The 18,778-nt window shown below is 41.7% G+C and overlaps 1 protein-coding gene across 16 annotated transcripts in view; it reads left to right on the top strand.

The window, feature by feature from the left end:
- The window catches only part of KIAA1217 (KIAA1217 ortholog), a 312,344-nt gene that overhangs the window by 40,338 nt on the left and 253,228 nt on the right, over window positions 1–18,778 (top strand). Inside the window, exon 1 of one of the 16 annotated variants that reach the window (XM_090266608.1) lies at window positions 870–982. The exons of the other annotated variants lie outside the window; for them this stretch is intronic. Within the exon in view, the coding sequence (XP_090122734.1) occupies window positions 884–982 (99 nt within the window). The 5' untranslated portion in view covers window positions 870–883. Of the gene's footprint in view, window positions 1–869; window positions 983–18,778 lie in introns of those variants that run through there. 16 annotated transcript variants of the gene reach the window in all.

Genomic DNA, 18,778 nt, shown 5'->3' on the forward strand with positions numbered 1-18,778 from the left:
CCAGTGCTTTAGCTAGTGCCCTCTAAAGACATGAAATGGAGGAAGTTAACAGGCTCCTGAGGATCTGTGACTTGCCCACCCAGATCTCATGTCTGGTGTCCAGAAATACAATCTTGTGTTCTTGCTGTTATCCCAAAGGCTGAATGCTGGTATCTTTTTACTTATTTGTTGTTTCTTTTCCCTAATTCTCAACACTTTCATTGGGTCTCATGTATTCAGAGTGTCCACTCTTAGGTCACTAAAATGTTTACTCTCAACCATAATAAAAGGTATAAATGGATGCAGTAATATCTGAAATGGGATACACATGCCATCAGTCTCTGAATTGGGGTTTTCCCAATGACATATGTGACATATAACCTTTGCCTTTTGATCTGTTCGCAGTTGGAAAAAGAAATCCTTAGTTCATATTTCAATCCAACTCACTACATTTTTTTATTTTGTGGTAGTCAATTTGAGATATTACATCTTCAACTGTTGAACCCACCAGTTCCCACACAGAACCCACTAGCTGCTCCTAGCTCAGGCCAGGCCCTCAGATCGTACCCCGCTAAGGTTGGCCGAACACTGCAGTGTGGTGTGTGGGCTGAGCCCCTTTGGCCACGTGAGATATATGGAAAACAGGCACATTCTCGCCCTCCTTTTGGTGTCCACATCCGGATTTACCTAAACCCCACCCCAGCTGCACTTGCGCAGCAATGAAGAACCGGTATTTTCTATCATGAATCACACTCCATACCCTGGGCCCCTGTCGGACAGGGGCGTGCCAGGCCAGCTTGGGGAAGGATGGGCACAGCTGAGGGCGAGCTGAACGTTGTGGGGGCAGGGCCTGCGGCTTCTGGGCCCGGCAGATGACTGCTAATGTCTGCCTGTGGACTTGGACATGGAGCCTGCGTGTCCTCCTGAAGATAGGCCAAAAAAGGAAGGCAGCTTCCTGAGTTTCTGCTGTCAGGGGCCCTGCACTGCAGCAGACAGGAGTGAGGTACAGTAGGGGGGCAGTCAGGCGGTTGCCACCCCTCCCCGGGGTCTCTCATCTGCTGTGTAGTAATGCCTTCCTGACTACTTGGGCAGCTCACCTGGACTGAGCTCTTCCTGGCCATTGATTGCCAAGTGAGAGCAGGAGAGGGCCCTGGGTCATGCGGTTTCTTTTAAGTTAAATTGAGCTTCCGTGCAAAGGATGATTGCCCACAGCAGTTAAACCTTGTTTAATAATAATTAAGTTGTTTTTCTTTACTCTGAAAAATCTCTTCATTTTCTGTACAAAGGTAGGAACCATTCTTTGATTATTCAAAACATCTACCTGTAAGGTGTAATCCATTATACCTTACTGGGCTGTGAATTAAGCAATTTGTGAGATTTTGATTTGCAAATGCCACACAGATTAGAAATCTGAATGCTTCCAGTTAAGAACTTTCTCAGAAAACAAAAAAGCTATTTTTTCCTCCTTCCGCCTGTCCCTTTGATTCTGCCATAGAACTTTGGTTAGGAGTCTCTTAAAACAAGCATGACTGCTTCTGAACCGGTCTGGGTTACCTTTCCAAGGCACAGAGTATGCTTGGCGTGTTCCATCTTGTTCCTTCCTGACTTAATCCCTACTCACAGACATTGCTGATAGCCTCGGGAGCCCGCGCACAGTGGGAAGTAGAAACCTTAGCTCTTCCCTGTGCCTGAGAAGTAGACAAGCTTTCTTTCCATGAGGAAAACATTTTCAGACAGTGGAGGCTGAGGTTCATTAAAAGAAGAAAGAAAAGTTTCAAAAATGAGAAGTCCTAATATGGGGGTTAATTTGATGAGTTTTGTATCTGGGCTGTTATTTCATGTGCCTGACTTCCCACTGCCAGAATTAAGAAGTTCTGGAAAGAAACCTTAGGAAGAAATGTATCACAGTTACCAGGGTTGATGTAGGAACAGAAAAGGGAGGGAGTGAATTTTCTAGAAGGAACTGAACCATTGGTGCTTTATAAAGGCTCGAGTTTCAAATTGTAACAGAAATGATTGGCAATGTGAGAATTTGGGTAGTGTGTGTGTTGAGTGTGTGTGAGCATTGGAACATTTTGGTTCATGCACCTGCTGTTCTCAGCCATGGAGGTTAGCCTGGTGAGCCTCCTTCAAACATCTGTGGGCTAAGGTGATATAGAGCTGGCAGCAGAAGGGCTAGGGGGTTTAAGTATAGGATGTTGTGTCAGTGGAAAATAACTACAGGTCATAGGTAGGAGAAAACAGATACTAGTCATTTATATAGAGAAGAGGAGAAAGGCCCAGGTATCAAGGATTGTGAAATTTGGACTGGGCAAAGCAAAGGGGTTTGGTTATTCATAAGTGGAGTTAACCAAGATGGTCAGAAAAAATGTTTTTCCGAGATGGTGTGAGTGGAACGTGGTAACAAAATCCACAGTCATGGTATTGGTGGCAGGACAGGAAGGACAGGGCAATGACTTCTATGTAAAGACTCACATTCTGCCAGAATAGAGGATTTAAGAGTATTCCATTTTGCAGAGGCCCCTTCAGGTGCTACCTGTCCTCCTAACAGCTTTTTAAAACTTGGGTGTATGGGGAAGTGAAAAGGAAGCTATAGATTATCAGAGAAGTGGCTGGCAAGAAGCGACAAGCATATTCTGGAGGGAGGACAGGGCTGCATGGGTTGGGGAGTGGCCTTGGATCCACACGCCAAATTCCCCTGAGCTGATCAGAGTTGGTACACACAGATCCCCCAGACATGTGAGTGTAGCCCAGGTAGGATACAGGACTCTCTCCTTTCCCATCTTCTTCCTCTCTCATCAAACTTGGGTCAAACTGGGCCCCTGTTTCTGTTACAAAGTCCCGCGACTGTTGTCTCATTGAGTTCCCACCTAGTTAAGTCTTCTTAGTCATAATCTGAGAATCAGAACTCACTCAGGTCAAAAATTAACTTAGAGAATCAAAGAGCATAGGAGCTGAAATATATATCCAGTCACTCCCCAAATGACAGATGAGGTCAGTGAGGTTGGAAAGCTTGGGTGACTTATTCAGGCTTCCAGAGAATAGCCCCCTCCCCCACCTCTAGTTCATGACCTTTCTTGAGGAGGAACAGATAACTTAGGAATCCCAGGTGGCTTGGGCTCATACTGTTATGTCTTCTGTGCTCCAGTATCCTGATTTCTGCTACGACCTGACCTGGTTCAGGCTTCGCTTCCTGGCTCCTCTTCTGAAGCTGCTTTTCCTTCAGTGGGCCACACAAGGTAGCACAGAGTAGCTGCGTGACGGTTCCTCCCAGGGACCATGTTTCCCAGTGCTTGTGCATCAGTCTGTGAAAAACTCTGGTGGTGAGTACAGTAGTCTTCCCCTTACCGGCAGATTTACTTTCTGAGGTTTCAGTTACCCACATCAACCGCAGTCTGAAAATATTCAATGAAAAATAATTCATATGTTTGAAACTGTGTGCCATTCTGAATCTGTACCACCCAGGACTGAATCATCTCAGGGGCCAGTGTATCAAATAACCCTTATTTTACTTTATAATTGCCCCCAAACCATTCACATAACTTATTACATTATTGTTATAACTTTTATTGTATTATGAGCTATCGTTAATCTCTTGCTGTGCCTAATTTATAAATTAAGCTTTATCATAAGTATGTATGTACAGGAAAAAAACATATGTATATACAGGGCTTAGTACTATGCATGATTTCAGGCACCCACTGAGGGTCTTGGAATATATTCCCCACAGATGAGGGGAATATATACTACAGTACTATTTATGATAAACATTATTAGCCACACAAATTTCTGGTTAGGGAAAGTAAAGTGTTGTAGGTAAAAGGGAGAATATCATAACTGATTATTTATTGTTCTCTACAAACGCCAAGTGTAGAAACATACACACATACTCTCTCTCTCTCTCTCTCTCTCTCTCTCTCTCTCTCTCTCTCTCTCTCTCTCTCTCAGACAGGCTATTTCAACTCCTCACTGGCTTTGAAATTTGGAGCCGCCCTGGCTGGGTAGCTCAGTTGGTTAGTGTCATCCCAATAAGCTAAGGTGATGGGTTCAATCCCCAGTCAGTGCACACACAACAAGAAGCAACCAATGAATGCATAAATAAGTAGAACAAATTGATGTTTCTTTCTCTGTCCCTCTCTTTCTCTCTCTCCCTCTAAAATTAAATAAAATTTTAAAAAATTATTTGCTCTATGAAAGGTGAATATGAGAAAGCAAATTTGTGCAAGGTCTGGGCTGAGAATGGGGGCCTGTGACTTGGGGCACAGTTGTCGAAGTTAAGTATTAGGAGGACTAATACTAGGGGTGCAAACAGCACTCAGAAACAATTCCTGTCACCCAGGGCCTTGCGCTTTAATGTGCCTATATCTGCCTATCAGCCCTGTGTCGTCCATCACAATGGTGATGGCTTTGCCACCAAGCTCTTTTTCTCTAAAGCCCAGGGCTCAGGGGCAGCAGATACACACGGGGGGATGTTAAGCTGCTTCTTCCCTGTTTAACCGTGATAAGATTCTAACTAAGCCAGAAATCAAGGGACTCCGTTTGCAGGGGACTCGGATAATTTTTTTAAAGTCACCTGTCTCTGTGTCTGTGTTGGTGAATATTTCTATAGGAAAATAAGTGTGCAGTTTTCTTACAAATTAAATGTTGGCTGTTTCTCATAGTCTTTCCTTGCTGAAAGCTTGGAATTACCCTAATAGGAAATTTGTTAAAATACTTGGCACTGAAAATGGGCCCTATGTAGGGGTGCCTTCTGGAAAGTCCTGGAATCTGGAACTGAACTCTGTTTGCCCCTCTCCCTCCTTCTGGGAGCCCTTGAAGGTGGCAGATTCACAGAGTAGCATAGTGATGGGCCCACGGCTGGGGTCCCACCTCCAATCACTTGTAGAGGGGTCACTTTCAGGCTGATACTGAATATATTCTTTCTTGTACTTCTCACTCCCCATGACCCTTCTTTCCCAGAAGGAGAAAGAGGAGGGTGTGAGAGGAAAAACAGATGAACTCCTACTTCCTTCGCTGCCCTCCAGGCCCAACTCCCAACACACACACACACACGCACGCACGCACACACGCACGCACACAAACCCTTAGACTGAGATTTTTTCTCCAGTGACACTGGATTCTGAAAGGCCAGACCATTCCGGCTGTGTTTTGACTCAGTTGCTCAAAAGAGTTCAGGCATATGAATTTGAAATTTCCCCATGGTTTTAAAATTTGGTGCTGCAGCTCTGTCCCTTGTAGGAAACTAGGAGTCTTCCCTGGATTTATTTTTCTCATCCAGTAAAGAAACAGAAAGGTATAGGCCTCATTGTGAGGGCCCACGTAGGAAGGAAAGATCATTTAAGTCAAAGTATTCACATTGTAGAGTAACAGCTGGATTTCTCGGGAGTGTGATGCCAGCTAGATGGAGAAAGTAGAAGAGAGATCTCTGAAGAAGTTAGGACCTCCATGCAAAAAGAGGCGGTCTTGCTTCAGGCCCATCTTCACATACGTTCCTTAGAAAGGCTCTGAAACTGGCTGGGAAATTTCTGGAAAACAAAACAAGGTATTTGTTAGCCCCTGTTGTATTCATTCATGTCACAATATTTGAATTGTGTAGTTGTTACACTATGAAAGGCACAAGCATCTTTAAAAAGATAATTTTGTTATAAGATGGTCTACTGATAGCTTTATCTAGACTACAACGTTTTCTCTAGACTTGACAGAAATTTTTATATGCTAGAATGTTAATTTGTTATATTATTTATCTTGCCTCACCTGTTCAGTGAATAGAGATGCCTTATTTTATTTCACTTCATTTTATTTTATTTTATTTATTTTACCTAATCTACAGGACTGGCATGAGGAAAGACGAAGTAATAATCAAGTCATAGTAGGTGGAGGGTCAAATGCCTCTTCATAGAAGAGACCTAGTTACAGAGCTATATGAAGTGTGTAATGTCAGTTCTAGGTAGTGGTTCTCAGTACCACGGAAACATGTATCAATGCCTCTCTGCTATTGTACATGCCATTCCCTGAATGACTGTTGCAATAAAAGTTTATCTTTTAAGTTGGTTGTGTGGAATTTGGCACCTCACTTCCAAATAGTCCTGGAGAAGTACATTTAATCTGGAGCTTAGCTGACCTACTGAGCTGTGATTTTTCTGATTTTTTTAAAAAATGAGAAATGGTACTTGAGTTCTAATTCTGTATTTGGGACTTAGTAAGCACTTCTCTCCTGGGCTATGACAGTGGCGAGTGGGTGAATGGGAGGTGGTATGTGAGGGGACCCCTTCCCCTGTGCTGTGGGAAGAGAGGCTGTGTTATTCGTCAGGGACTTCCTGAGGTGTATAACAGGGTTGAGAAGAAGAAACCTCTGTGATCATTGTCTCAAGTAGGGGGCTCAGGGGACTGGGGAGGTTGTGGAGGCTGGGGGTGGTGAGTGAGGCGGGGAGACCTGTGTTTGCAGAGGGATGGGTGAGCTTGAAGAGAGCTTGGTGGGGTCGCTGTGTGTCAGGTTGGTTACGTGAGCCAGGAACCAGCAGACAGACTTGAGGCAGTTGATGACTGGGAAGAGATACAGGGCCTGTTACAATGTGTTTGTCCAGGAAGGACTTTTGCTTGAGCTGAGCCATGGGAAAAATCTAAATTTAGAGACCTGAGCTCTTTCCAGCAACTGAGCCAAGACACAGTAGACAGAATGGTTTGGCCTTTGAAAATTCAGTTTTTGACATACAAAGATCCAGTTTCACAGAAGAAAGAACCTCCTCAACTCTGTGTGTATATGGAAAAGAAAGTTGACATAGAAGGATCATTTTAATGCTTTGTCCAATTTTAGTTATCTCAGAGGATTAGGAGGGAAAGGGGGCAGACAAATGGTAGTGGGATGGAAAGGTGAAAAGAACTGGGATGTTATTGAAAAGAGGGCTGACAGTGATGTATTTGTTGTCTGGTAATTTATGAAGGATTGCTCTAAAGAGGATTCAGATGTTATTTCCCACATCCACAGTGAGCCACACAAGGAGAAAAAGGCTTTAAGGCAAAAATATTGCTGGATCAATTTGTGAGGGTCGATGTGATAAAACATTGGCTTATGTTACCAACTAAGTAGGTAGGTTGTTGCCATTTCAGAAAATATTTGTGGGAGTCCCAATTTAAGGTGCTAGGGAAAGTGGGAGTTTTCTTTTAGGTTTTCTTAAGAATAAAATCCCTTAGTACTGTTGAGTAACCTTGGTATCATGGATGAGGGCCATGGTCCACTCACACATAACACGCGCCCAGTGGGAAAGCTCCTCTGTCTGTGTCTTGGCACCTCCTCATGCTGAGGTCGTTCATTCCATCTTCCTGCTTCTCTGTCCAGACATACACAATACGTGAGCGTGTGTATGCATTCCAGGGCTTCGCCTGAAGCCTGACATGGTTAGTCATCCTCCCTCCCTCTTTCTCTCTCTCCTCCCTTTCTTTCTATATATAAATACACAAGAAGATTAGCATCTATTTATAAGGTTTCCAGTTGTACTACCTTAATAACAATTCACGGCAACTCCTGTTTGCTTGTGGCCAGAAGGGAGGTGTCTGTATGAAGGTAGCTTATAATGAAAGATATGCAAATGCTAGGCCGTTTGTGGGGAAAAGAGGGGCTTGAAAATAAAGGCTAGGGTCATTCCATTGTGCTTAGCTCTTGCAGGAAATGCTTACCTCCTTCCTGGTTTCAGCCCACTGCAGGGGCACGTCTCTAATGTCTTACAGAAGAGACTCTGGGTTCTTGAAGGCCAAAACCCACTTTCCCATTCTGTCACTTCTGCCATCACTGACTCATCCTGACTCTCAAGGTGTTTTAATCTCTCAATACCAAGCAAAGATAAAGGAGCTCTCTGACTCCCATGTGTGTTAGGGAGACTAACCACTAAGTGTTCAGGTTTTTTGTTTCTTTTGTTTTGGATTTGAGGAGATCAGCTTCTTTCTGAGGCCTGAATTGTTATTGACTAGCCTTATCCAACTATTGCAGTTATGTTTATATTTTAGGTTGTGGGAGCCTCTATCGTTTTTATTAGGAAAATAATTTTTTTATCCATTGAACAGTAGGTTTGAGAGTATTTAAACTTTTGTAGTGCATTATAGATTTAGTGTTAGATACACTCTATCAATTATACAGCACAAATTCATGTAACAAGCACAAGATAATTTTTCTTTCTCTGCCTGAGGAGGACAGACTGGGTAGAACATATATAATAAAGGTCAGAATTGTGTGAGGTGGCCTGAAAGTCAGCCTTTCCCTGTTTTTGTTATATTTCTGAGACATGAGGAAGGACAGGAAAAAGATGCCTTTTCAGTCTCTACTAGTAAACACATACTCACACCGTAATTTGGGAAGAGGGTGGGCAAGATGAAACAAAGGCTGACAGGTTCAGATTTTATCGGGTTGACACAGTTGTGGAAGGAGATGAAAGGTGAAGTCTGTGATAATGTGTTGAACTGGTAATACCAGATTGAAACTTTTAAAAAGGAGGGAGAAAAGGAAAGCACATACTCAAATGGAGTTGCACAGAACATTCCAGGAAATCATTGGACCATAGCTGATAACATGTTTCCTTCTTTTCCTTCAAAGATTAGTTTCAGAGAATAGCTAGGATAAGAACTTGCATTATAAAACAATATGGGGAATTTGTAAAGAGCAAGGAAAAGAACTATCTGACAGGTATTTATTATCACCAAAGTTGTGTTGGTCTTGATAATGCAGATATTGGCCACGGCCTTTATAATTTATCTGGACTTGAAGACTTTATACCTTCATAAGTAATGCTTAGGTTGGTCTTGTACATGGTTTCAGATCTACCAACATTTCATTCAAGTCAAAAACAATCATCTTGATAATGCCACTATGAATGTGTGTGGTCCTTTAGAAAAGAGGAAGAAATCTTTTGTAACTCACAATTTTGTGACCATCGTCCTCGTCTTAGTGCATACTCCTCATCCCACAATAACTTGTGCTGTCCCATCCTGAGCCTTCCTCTTAGCTTTGTTTTTTATCCCAAGACAAGGTCTGAACAAACACTCCTCTTTCCTGGAACAACTGGGAGTTGGAAGAAGGTAGGGTGAAGGGACTCTCCCTCCAGGCATAGGCGTCTGTTTCCCATCTCAATGCCTTTATCTCTCTTATCTTCACTTAAAAGTTTTTCTTTCCCTTTCTTTTCCTTTTGCCTACATTCTCTGAATCAAGAGATTGTGCATCTCTATTGTTCTGGACATTGTACCCCCCCCCCCCCCAATAGACTGACCACACCTGGACCACAGTGAGCAAACTGGACAAGGTTTCCGTCTTCTTAGGGGGAGATAAAACATTAAGTAAGTACAAGGATAATGAGTGTTAAGAGAAGATGGGGAGTGTTTTTAATGGGGGAATTGACCTAGTCTGTGGGTAGGATGAGAAGTCAGGGAAGTCTAAATAAGTAAAGCCAGATTGGAAATCAAACAACTCTAGGATTTATCTTTAGAGGAGAGGAATTAGAAAGTAATACAATTCCAAAAGGAAAAGGGCAAAAGATGCTTTGTTTTATACAGAACCTTGGATGCCACATTATATTCAACTCCAAGGCTGTGGATTTGTGAAGACATCATTTCTTTAATTGGTTGTCCAAATACTTCATCTTTTCTCTTTTTCTTGATCATTGTGAAACTCATCAACTGCCCTGTAACTGGATGATGGGAGTCAAGAAAGTCTGCCAGTGTGCTTTTGTGATCCTGTGACTAGCTGTAATGGGAGGTGAAAAGTCCAATGAGATTGAGCTATTTATAACTTTATGTTGGTCCCCTTCTCCATAAATACAATAAAATAAATTCTCATGAAGCATCCACTAAGAGATAGGACTTCATGTTTCTGATGGGAATATCAAGATTAATAGAGACTTGTGTTTGCAAGGATCTCCAGTCAAGTGGCAGAGACACATACATACATAGGGCTCATGGAGTAAATCTCCTGCAGGGAATATCCGTAAGGTGTTATAGGAACCCCAAGAGGAAAGAGTTCATCCCACATAAGGGAACCTGGAGGGGCATCAGAAAGAAGGAGTTATCTGAATTGATTTTAAAACAATAATAAAATGTTAATATAGCTGAATAGGCTTTTTAAAGAGTCAAATTATTTTTGTAGTTAATGCTTAATGTGAGTAATAATGCATTAAAGAGGGAGAAAGCACCACTTGAAGCAAGGCTGTTTTCTCAGCATTGTAATTGCTATTGTTGATCTAGAAACAACGTGACATTCTGCTCACATTGCTGCATGGTTTGCCTAATATTCTGTAGTTCGTGGAGCTTGAAATTTGGGTGTGGGTTGAATTTTCATAAATCAATTCATATTTACCATAATCTTACATTTAATTAAGGGGACAGTGTTGTAATTGGCAGTGGTAGCTCACCCTTTAACTGTCTTTGTGCCCTGAAGCTCCTTTCTTCAGCAGTTAGTCATCAGTGCACTTAGACTAACAGTAAGTTACTAAGGGAGATGCTATTTAAAAAACAAATACAAAGACACTGTCAGTGAACAGAGAAGGGTTCTGGTGCAGATCATTCCTCCTTAGTTCATTTGGATAAAAAGGTCAGATTCCTTATATTGGATTTTCATAAAATGAGGGGAACTTAACAGTTCACCATGTACAATATGTCAACAACCTGTTATACTTGAAATTACTCTTAACGTGATGTAGAACTGCTCTGTACTTTCCCCCTACCAATTAATTGACTTGCTAACCTCCTGTCAAGATTTGTCTATTTCAAAAAGGATTGCTTTGCCCTGGCTGGTGTGGCTCAGTGGATTGAGCACTGGCCTGCAAACCAGTTTGATTCCTACTCATGGTACATGCCTGGATTGTGCACTGGTTCCCCAGTTGGGGGCGTGCAAGAGGCAACCAATCCGTGTATTTCTTGGACATTGGTGTTTCTCTAGCTTTCTTTCTCCTTCCCTTCCCCTCTTTCTAAAAAGTAAATAAAATCTTTTAGGAAAAAAAAAAGGATTGCTTTAAACATTCATCAAAAAGCATATAAAATGATGCTTTGGCAGAAACATGAAAGCTAGCTAATATTTGGGTCTTGAGTACGCACTCATTCAGGGCTCATCACCCTGAAGGCAGCGCAAGTGGGGTTGGTTTTATCTCAGAGAAACACTGCTTTGGGATGAGAGGCCTTGGGCCTTTGTTCTATGCAACCCACAACCAGAGAATATGCTTGGTTATCTCAAGAAGTTCTATCTTATGTTAAAACAGTGCAGATACTTTTTAAAAGATTTTAGTTATTTGTTTGTTTTAGAGAGAGGGGAGGGGGGAAAAATAGGGAGAGAGAGAAACATCAATCAATTGCCTCTCATACACTCCCCAACTGGGGACCGAACTCAAAACCCAGGCCTGTGCTCTGACCAGGAATCGAACCAGCGACCTTTCATTTTGTGGACAACATCCAACTAACTGAGTCACACCGGTCAGAGCAATCAGTGCAGATATTTATCAAGAGGCACTTTTAGGAGTAGCAAACTGCCAACTCCTCCCTCCCCCCGCCCACACACACCTAAAGATTGGGGCTCCATACTATCTAAAATACTAAATAAATCTCAATTCTGTGGTTCTAAAAGAACATAAAGATTAAGAGACCATGAGAAGGCTCTTAATCGCTTTCCTCCATCACATCACCTGCTGTAAGCCTACAACTAAAGCCTGTATGAGCAACAGGTAGGAAAGGGTCTGTCCCACCACAGGCGAGAGCAGTGGGTGATGGAGATGGAACTCAAGCCGGACTGCTAAGTTCTGGGTTTAGGTATACCCAAGTCACTAGGCTGGTCTGTTTCGCTAACAAAGGTGTTGGCAATGGACAATCCTTAATGCATACATTCTTTGATGTCCAAAAGAGAACCCTCAATTTTCATCATCTTCCTTAATCTTTTAAGTTTTAAATGATTATATTGACTGATTACTCAAGGTTGCTTTTGATGCAGAATAAGTTTGGTCACTGAGCACGATCTCTTCTAGCTCTGGGTCACTTGCATGAATTCTGTCCTACACTCATCCACTTACCATGTTCCAGTGATGCTCTTCTCCTTGTTACAAGTGGGCTGTTAGATAAAATACTTACAAACTATCCCTTCATCATCATAAAGACAATTTATGTGCACACACTTCATTGAAACCGTCCATTGCATGAAGAATGGCATCTTTAATGATTTTCAACTTTTTCCCAGTTAGCAAGCATAAAGAATAAAGACAATGAATTAAGCTACTGCATTGTGAAGTGTAGCTTAGACTTGTTTCTTTTGATGATACTCAAAAGTAATCCTGGCATGTACCCCTCTGCCCCAATTTTCATTTTAAAGCAATAATTCTTTGAACTACAAAATACAACATATAGTGCACTATTCTGCCAAGGGGAAATGGGTGAAATTGCCAGATTTCTGTGAGAATCATAGAGTTTTCAAGTCATTGTGGAGAAAATTATTGAGGTTCAGTGTCATTGGGAAAAACATATTCTTAATTTGCCTCTAATTTTTTTAAATTGGTACTTTGGTGCCACTTTCAAAGCACTTTTGCATCTTTTCCAATTGGCATCAAAATTATTTTTTTAATGACGTTTAATTTTAGGATTATTTTCTATTCTGAATGCCATAAAATATATTTTGAAGAGAAAAATAACACATTTCATGGTAAGGAATTCAGTTAAATTGAGCCTTATAATTACTTCCCTCATCACAAACTTTAGCGGCTACAGATACTGGGAAAATCTCACAATATGAATAGCATGCTGAATCTTGGTTGAGATTTCAGATTACATGTGCTAATTTTGATCCTAACAGTAACCATTTTATTAGTTAATACTTGCTTTTTATTAAGGGAATAGAAAATAGGGATAATGAAATTGTACATGCAGTCTTTTTAACAAATTTTTCCCTGTGCATAGCTCATTCTGTTATATTCCTTGGAACTCCCACTCCCTCCCCTCCAATCTCTTCACATAGAAATTGTTTCATTCAAAAGTATGACCTGGCCTCATGCAAGATAAAATGGCGCTCATTTTCAGGTTCATGCATAACTTACCTTAATTTTAGACTGCTCACAAGAAGCACAGAGAGACCAAGGCCCTTCAGGACTCTCACAGGAGAGAGAAATGTGGTGGGGTGGACTCTGGACTGCAGGGGCAACCTGGCATTTCTCTGTCCTTAACCTAGAAATGACATTGGAAGGTACCTCAGGCTTCCTTCTTCCTTATTTCCACATGACCAGGGTCCCATTTCTGTCACAGATGGCACTGTGTTTAGGCAATAAAATTCAATAAGGGAGGACTACCAGGAAAATCACTACTCACTGAGGGATGGCAGTGATGCTCACCACAGATCCATCCAGGTGAGAGGTAGGAGCCCCAGCCCAGGAGGCAGGACTCCTATTGCTAACTTGATGTGTGACTTCAGTCACTTAAGTTTTTGGCCTCAGTAATCTTACCTATTGAAAAAAAAAGTTCCAGTTGCACAGACGATGAAATGATGCCCGAGTTTTTTTTTTCTTTCACCTTTAAAATTCCTTGAGTGAGTGACACAATGACAAGAGTATGAGTTCCCAAAGCCACATTCCTGCGAGCCCTGCTTCACCAAGCCACCCTGTCCTTGTTGAGCATAGAACACTGAGGGTGACTGTCAGATTCTAGTCAAAGTGAATGTGTACCCACACAGGCTGGCCACATTCCAGCCTCACAGAGATAGCTGTTACAGTAGTAAAAGATTTATTTAATAATTGTCCCTGATTTTTGTTTTACTTATTTTTTTCACAGTAACTATTAACAGCCATCCTGGAATTTCAGCTGAGATGTTTCCATGCACCCTTCAATGATCCATGTGAAATAAATCATATTGAAGGGTTTTTCCCCTTATGAATTATTTGCCTGGAGGAAAAATTCTTAGCTTTCTTTTTCTTCTATGTGCCTGTTAGAATAAAGTCTTCTTTGAAAACTTGTGATGAAAAGAGAAAACACGGGAACAGCTTTCGCCTGGATCTTTCTCTGGCGTCCGGGGTCTGAGAATGAGGACTCTGATTGCCAGCGCAACGCCCGGGGCTCCCACTGTGTGGAAGGGGGTGCCCTCTGACCTCTTAGACAGCTGGTCTGTTCACTATTCATGGAGGTCAGGCTTTGGGAAAAGAAATTATTAAAAACAGTTCATTTATTTTATTTTTATTTTTATTGTTGACACCAACACAGATGTCAAAACTAATTCATTTTCCGTGAGTTCTTTTAGCTACACTAAGTATATAAGCAAGAGAAGGTGGCGTTTTCTATGTGAGATATCTCTTCACTTTGCCCAGCTCAGGGGAGAGAATTAATTATGTTTAGAGACTGATAATGTTCTCTATGGTTGCTATCAAGAGATCAAACTCTTATTAACTTATGCACATGTGAACAAGGAAGAACGCTTGAAAAATAATTATCAAATTAAGTATTACTCTTACCTTCATTCCTTTTTCTCTAGAGACATTTTAGAGCATCCATGCGAGGCAAGAGCAGTCTTCTCTGAAGCAAAATATACCCTTGCAACTTTCATTTCATGGTTTTAAGTTCTCCCTTTCGAACCCTTGAGGCAGACGACATGGCAGACCCTCTCACACCCAACACACTATCCTCACCCAGCGGGGATCCTACATGAAGGCTTTTTGCTTTTCTGCATGTACAGCTATCCCACACCACATCCTTAATTAGGGTCCAGATTATCCTTGAGAGGGACATGGGGCATCTCCTTTCCTACCTTCACTCAAGAACATGTATAATAGTCCCAAACATAAAAATGTTTGATCTGGAACCCAACCAGAGCAGACATTTAATGCAGCAAATTTTCTAATACAGTACCAATGAATTAGAAACACATACATTAAACCAAAGAACAACTGAAATCTCATAAATAATAAGGTAATGGTTTGTGTTCTACATATTACCAGAATCATTCTAACAACACACATATACATGGATTGATTTTATGCATCTAACTAGAAACTTTTGGGGGAAGACCTGAATGACTGATGTTTATTTTCAGATTGGTCCGATATTATTGGATAATTTGAGGGAATAATGAATGATTTTTAAGACTTGGCAATAAGAAAGTCCAACTGTGGCTTGCTTTTAAAAAGTGAGAATTAGATTTCATAAAGTGATGCCCAAATCAGACAGAAGTAAATGGTTACAAAGGTGTTAACACTGTGTTAAATAGCTTCTCCTTAGTCCACATTAAGAGGATTTGTTTGTTTTTATTCTAGCCACCAAAGTATTGAAATTTAGCTTTCTATAAAGAATACATATTAGAGAACAGTGGCAATGTGACCCATACTGAATAACCACACTGTTCCCAAGTTGATGCAGTGGCCTAATATTTCATATTGCTTTAGGTACGCCTGTGAAATTCTCATTTTGAGGAAACCCACTTTGCAGGTGATTGAGAGGTGTAACCATTTTTTTAGAGGTGAAAATATAGATTATGTAATATAGTTAATCATAATAATTATGACTAATTCCTAATTATGACTAATTTAAGTTTATAGTGAACCATGTAAGTATGAGCTGGCTGTGTCTTCCAATGCAAGCTGGTTGTCAGAAGTTGTCAAATTTCTGCAAAACAGTAAAAATGATGAACATACTACACCTAAATATCCTTTGCTTTTTTTCCCCTCCAAGTCCTATTTTATATATTTATGGCATTTTTGTTGTAGTTCAAAAATGGACAGTTCTTGTTATTTGCTGTAGTGATGTTCTATCAAGTTGTTGCAAAACTGAATTAGTGAACAGTGAATTTTTTGGTGAGGACTGAATTTCCTGAGTGAAATACAGGGTTAAGTTCCTGTGAGCTCTGGTCACATTTCAGTTAACCAGTCAACACAAAGCCTCATTTTCTGTGTGTTTCTGGTAAAAATATCTTATGTAATATATGTTGTTGATTCTTTAACATTGAACCTATGGCCAACAGCTATAACTCATGCCTGAAGGCAGTTTATCTAAGACACATATTTTGCCCATAAAGCACATCACAGCCTTCTCGTGCTTAGGAACACTGCACACGTGGGGGCCATTTTATCTAGTGAAATCACACACGCACACTCACACACACAAAAAAAAAAAACAGAAAAAAGATGTAAAGAAATCATGGCACTAACTACCTGCCAAAAGGACACTTTTAACAGCGTGCGAGCTGAAGTGAGAAGGCAGAGCATCACCTTGCTGGACTTCAGCCGAGTCCATCCTTGTCCAGCAAAGCAAGTTGTTTGCTGCTCTGCATGTCAGTAAATAACTGTAAAGTACTGGGAGTATTAACTTGGGTGTGACAAATAAGTTCTAGGCGGTAGGTGAGTTTGCAAATGCAAAGTTTGTGAATAGCAAAGATTGATTATATAATACAAAAGTTTCTAGAGTTTTTTTCCCCACTAAGCTTCTGTTTAAGATATAAGTGAGATTAATGCTACTGGCTTTGTTGACTTTTAGCATCGTTGTAATTTGGTTCTTGATAGAATTTTCCAAAGTAGAGTCTACTTGCCATTATGAGATGGCAGGAATAGACTGCATGCAGCAGGGGTCCTGGCCGTCACTTCTATCTTCTTGGCTTCTGTGATATTTTTTCTAAGGTATCCTTTCAGGCTCAATCCTCTGGTGACCATGGCAGTGTAGTCATGAGTATTACAGGGAAGGCAAGCTGCTGTTCAGTCCTGACCATTTCTTTCCGCCCATGCCTGCTCAGATTGTGGAAAAGAAGGAGAATTTAATTCATAAATTCAACAACTTGAGTACTGTTGAGCTTGCTCTTATTTGGTGAAATGGTGATTGAATTGGGCAGCAAGGTCATTGGAATCGGGTCATTCATATCATTGTGCATGTTATTCTAATAGTACAAATGGAGGTAGGGGCTGTTTGCCAATCATCCATGTTATTGATGTCATTGAACAGAACACAGACATGCAAAGGGAATTATGTGGCATTTCAGCTTCAATGTCCTTTGAAAAAGGAAGGTCTTTTCAGAAATATAAAAGACAAAATGACTTACAATTTTATCTGGTTCTGCCTGGTTTGAGAGTATCTCTTACAATTCCTGAGAGAGCTACTGAACCCTGTGGAAATTGGCGTTTGAATTTTTCAAAAACTTTCAACCAATTCAAATATTTTATCCTCTTACAATGCCATTCCTAGTTTTGTAGATGGGAAGTACTTGCTGTGTCCAAGCCATATCTTAACTCTTACCTGATTAAAAGGGGGCTACTATTCAAATACAGGTTCTGTCAGCTCTTAGCCCAGATTTGTTAGTTCCGGAGAGTGGCTTTTTCTGAATGGCTGAGTACTTCCAAGAATGTGGATGTTTCTGCGGTAGATGCTGCAGTGGCTTCCATGTGCAGTGGAGCAGCAGGTCAATGACAGGTCTCCCTCCTAAAGGGAAGCCTCACAGCAGAGAAGGGAGGTCATGGGTGGCCTTTGGATGGGAAAACTCTGACTCCTTGCTGGCTTCCTAGGTTTTCCCCATGATACCTTTCTGACTCATACTCTCCTGAGATAGGTAAGAGCCATAGGACCGTGGCCGCACTTCCAGCTGCCAGACAGGCCTTGAGTTCAATGTTCCCTGTACAGAACAGTCTGTGCTGGCCTTTCTTCGTGTTGCTTCTGGACAGCAGTCAGGTGATCTGCCCCTTTGTTCTGTGGATACATGGGTATTGGCAGCTTGAGGAAGCTGTCCTTGGGGAGGGGCTTTAAAGTATGGTGATGCTGTCTGTGTGACAGCAATGAGGAGAAGCAGGCCCTGATGAGCCACAGTGGGACACCATGGCAAACGTTCAAGCACAGCAGGGGTGTAAAGGGTCAGCCCAACCACAGACTTCTGGAAAGTCTTCATTTTTGAAAGACTGTTGGGTAGAAGATGGATTAGAATTACTCTGGGAGGCCCAATACACAGAACTCTGGTCATTGTGCACGGGCCGCAGGGAGAGGCAGTGTTTGCAGTGAGGTAAACAGGAATTTTGAAGCTACACAGACCTCATTTTCAATTCACTTAAGTGCTGTGTGACCTAGAGAAAGCTATTTAATCCTACTGACCTTCATCCGTAAAATGTCCAAAAATAATACAGAGCAAGCAGGGTTGTGTGGGTAAGAGATAATGTATTTAAAGCATCAGGCAGGGTGCAGCCATGCAGTGGGCATTAGGTAAGTGGCAGCTCCCTTATACTGAGCCACATTTGCCATTAAGTGAATGTTTGGTGCTGACTCCAGCACTGGAGAGACCAAAGGAATCAGAGACAGCAAACAAAAAGGTAGTTAAATAGACTGTGAGAAGTTCCACGATAAAGGAAGCTGCTAACATGAGAGCACATGGAAGGGACTCCTAACTCATACTGTGGGGCTAGGAAATTTCCACCAGGAAGAAGTATCTGCATTGGGCTATGGAAGATGAGTTAGCCAGGCAATCAGAGGGAGGGCTGGGCTTCCAGACACACGGGAGCACATGCAGAGGCCTGATGGGAGAAGAAAGCAGAGATCTTAGTGCAACTGAACAGAGGTCAAGGCCCCCGAGCTCAGGTGTAGCAGAATGTGTCAGCTATCAGGGCATGGGTGGAAGTGGGTAGAGAAAGGATGAGTAGAGCCAGGAGGCCATGCCAAAGAGCCTAGATTTTGTGTTTAAGGGCAAAAGAGAGCCATTGAATTGTTGTAGGCACAAATTTGCTTTTAGAAAGGCTTTCAGCTGCAGGGTGGAGGTGGGTTGGGAGTCCAGGACAGAGGAGGCAGTTGTAGGACAGAGGCACAGTCACTGGGTTGCAGTGGGCTATGCGATACATGAGTG

This window comes from Furipterus horrens, unplaced genomic scaffold (assembly GCF_987537825.1).
Source record: "Furipterus horrens unplaced genomic scaffold, mFurHor1.1.pri manual_scaffold_2, whole genome shotgun sequence".
In the NCBI taxonomy this organism is placed as follows: domain Eukaryota; kingdom Metazoa; phylum Chordata; class Mammalia; order Chiroptera; family Furipteridae; genus Furipterus; species Furipterus horrens.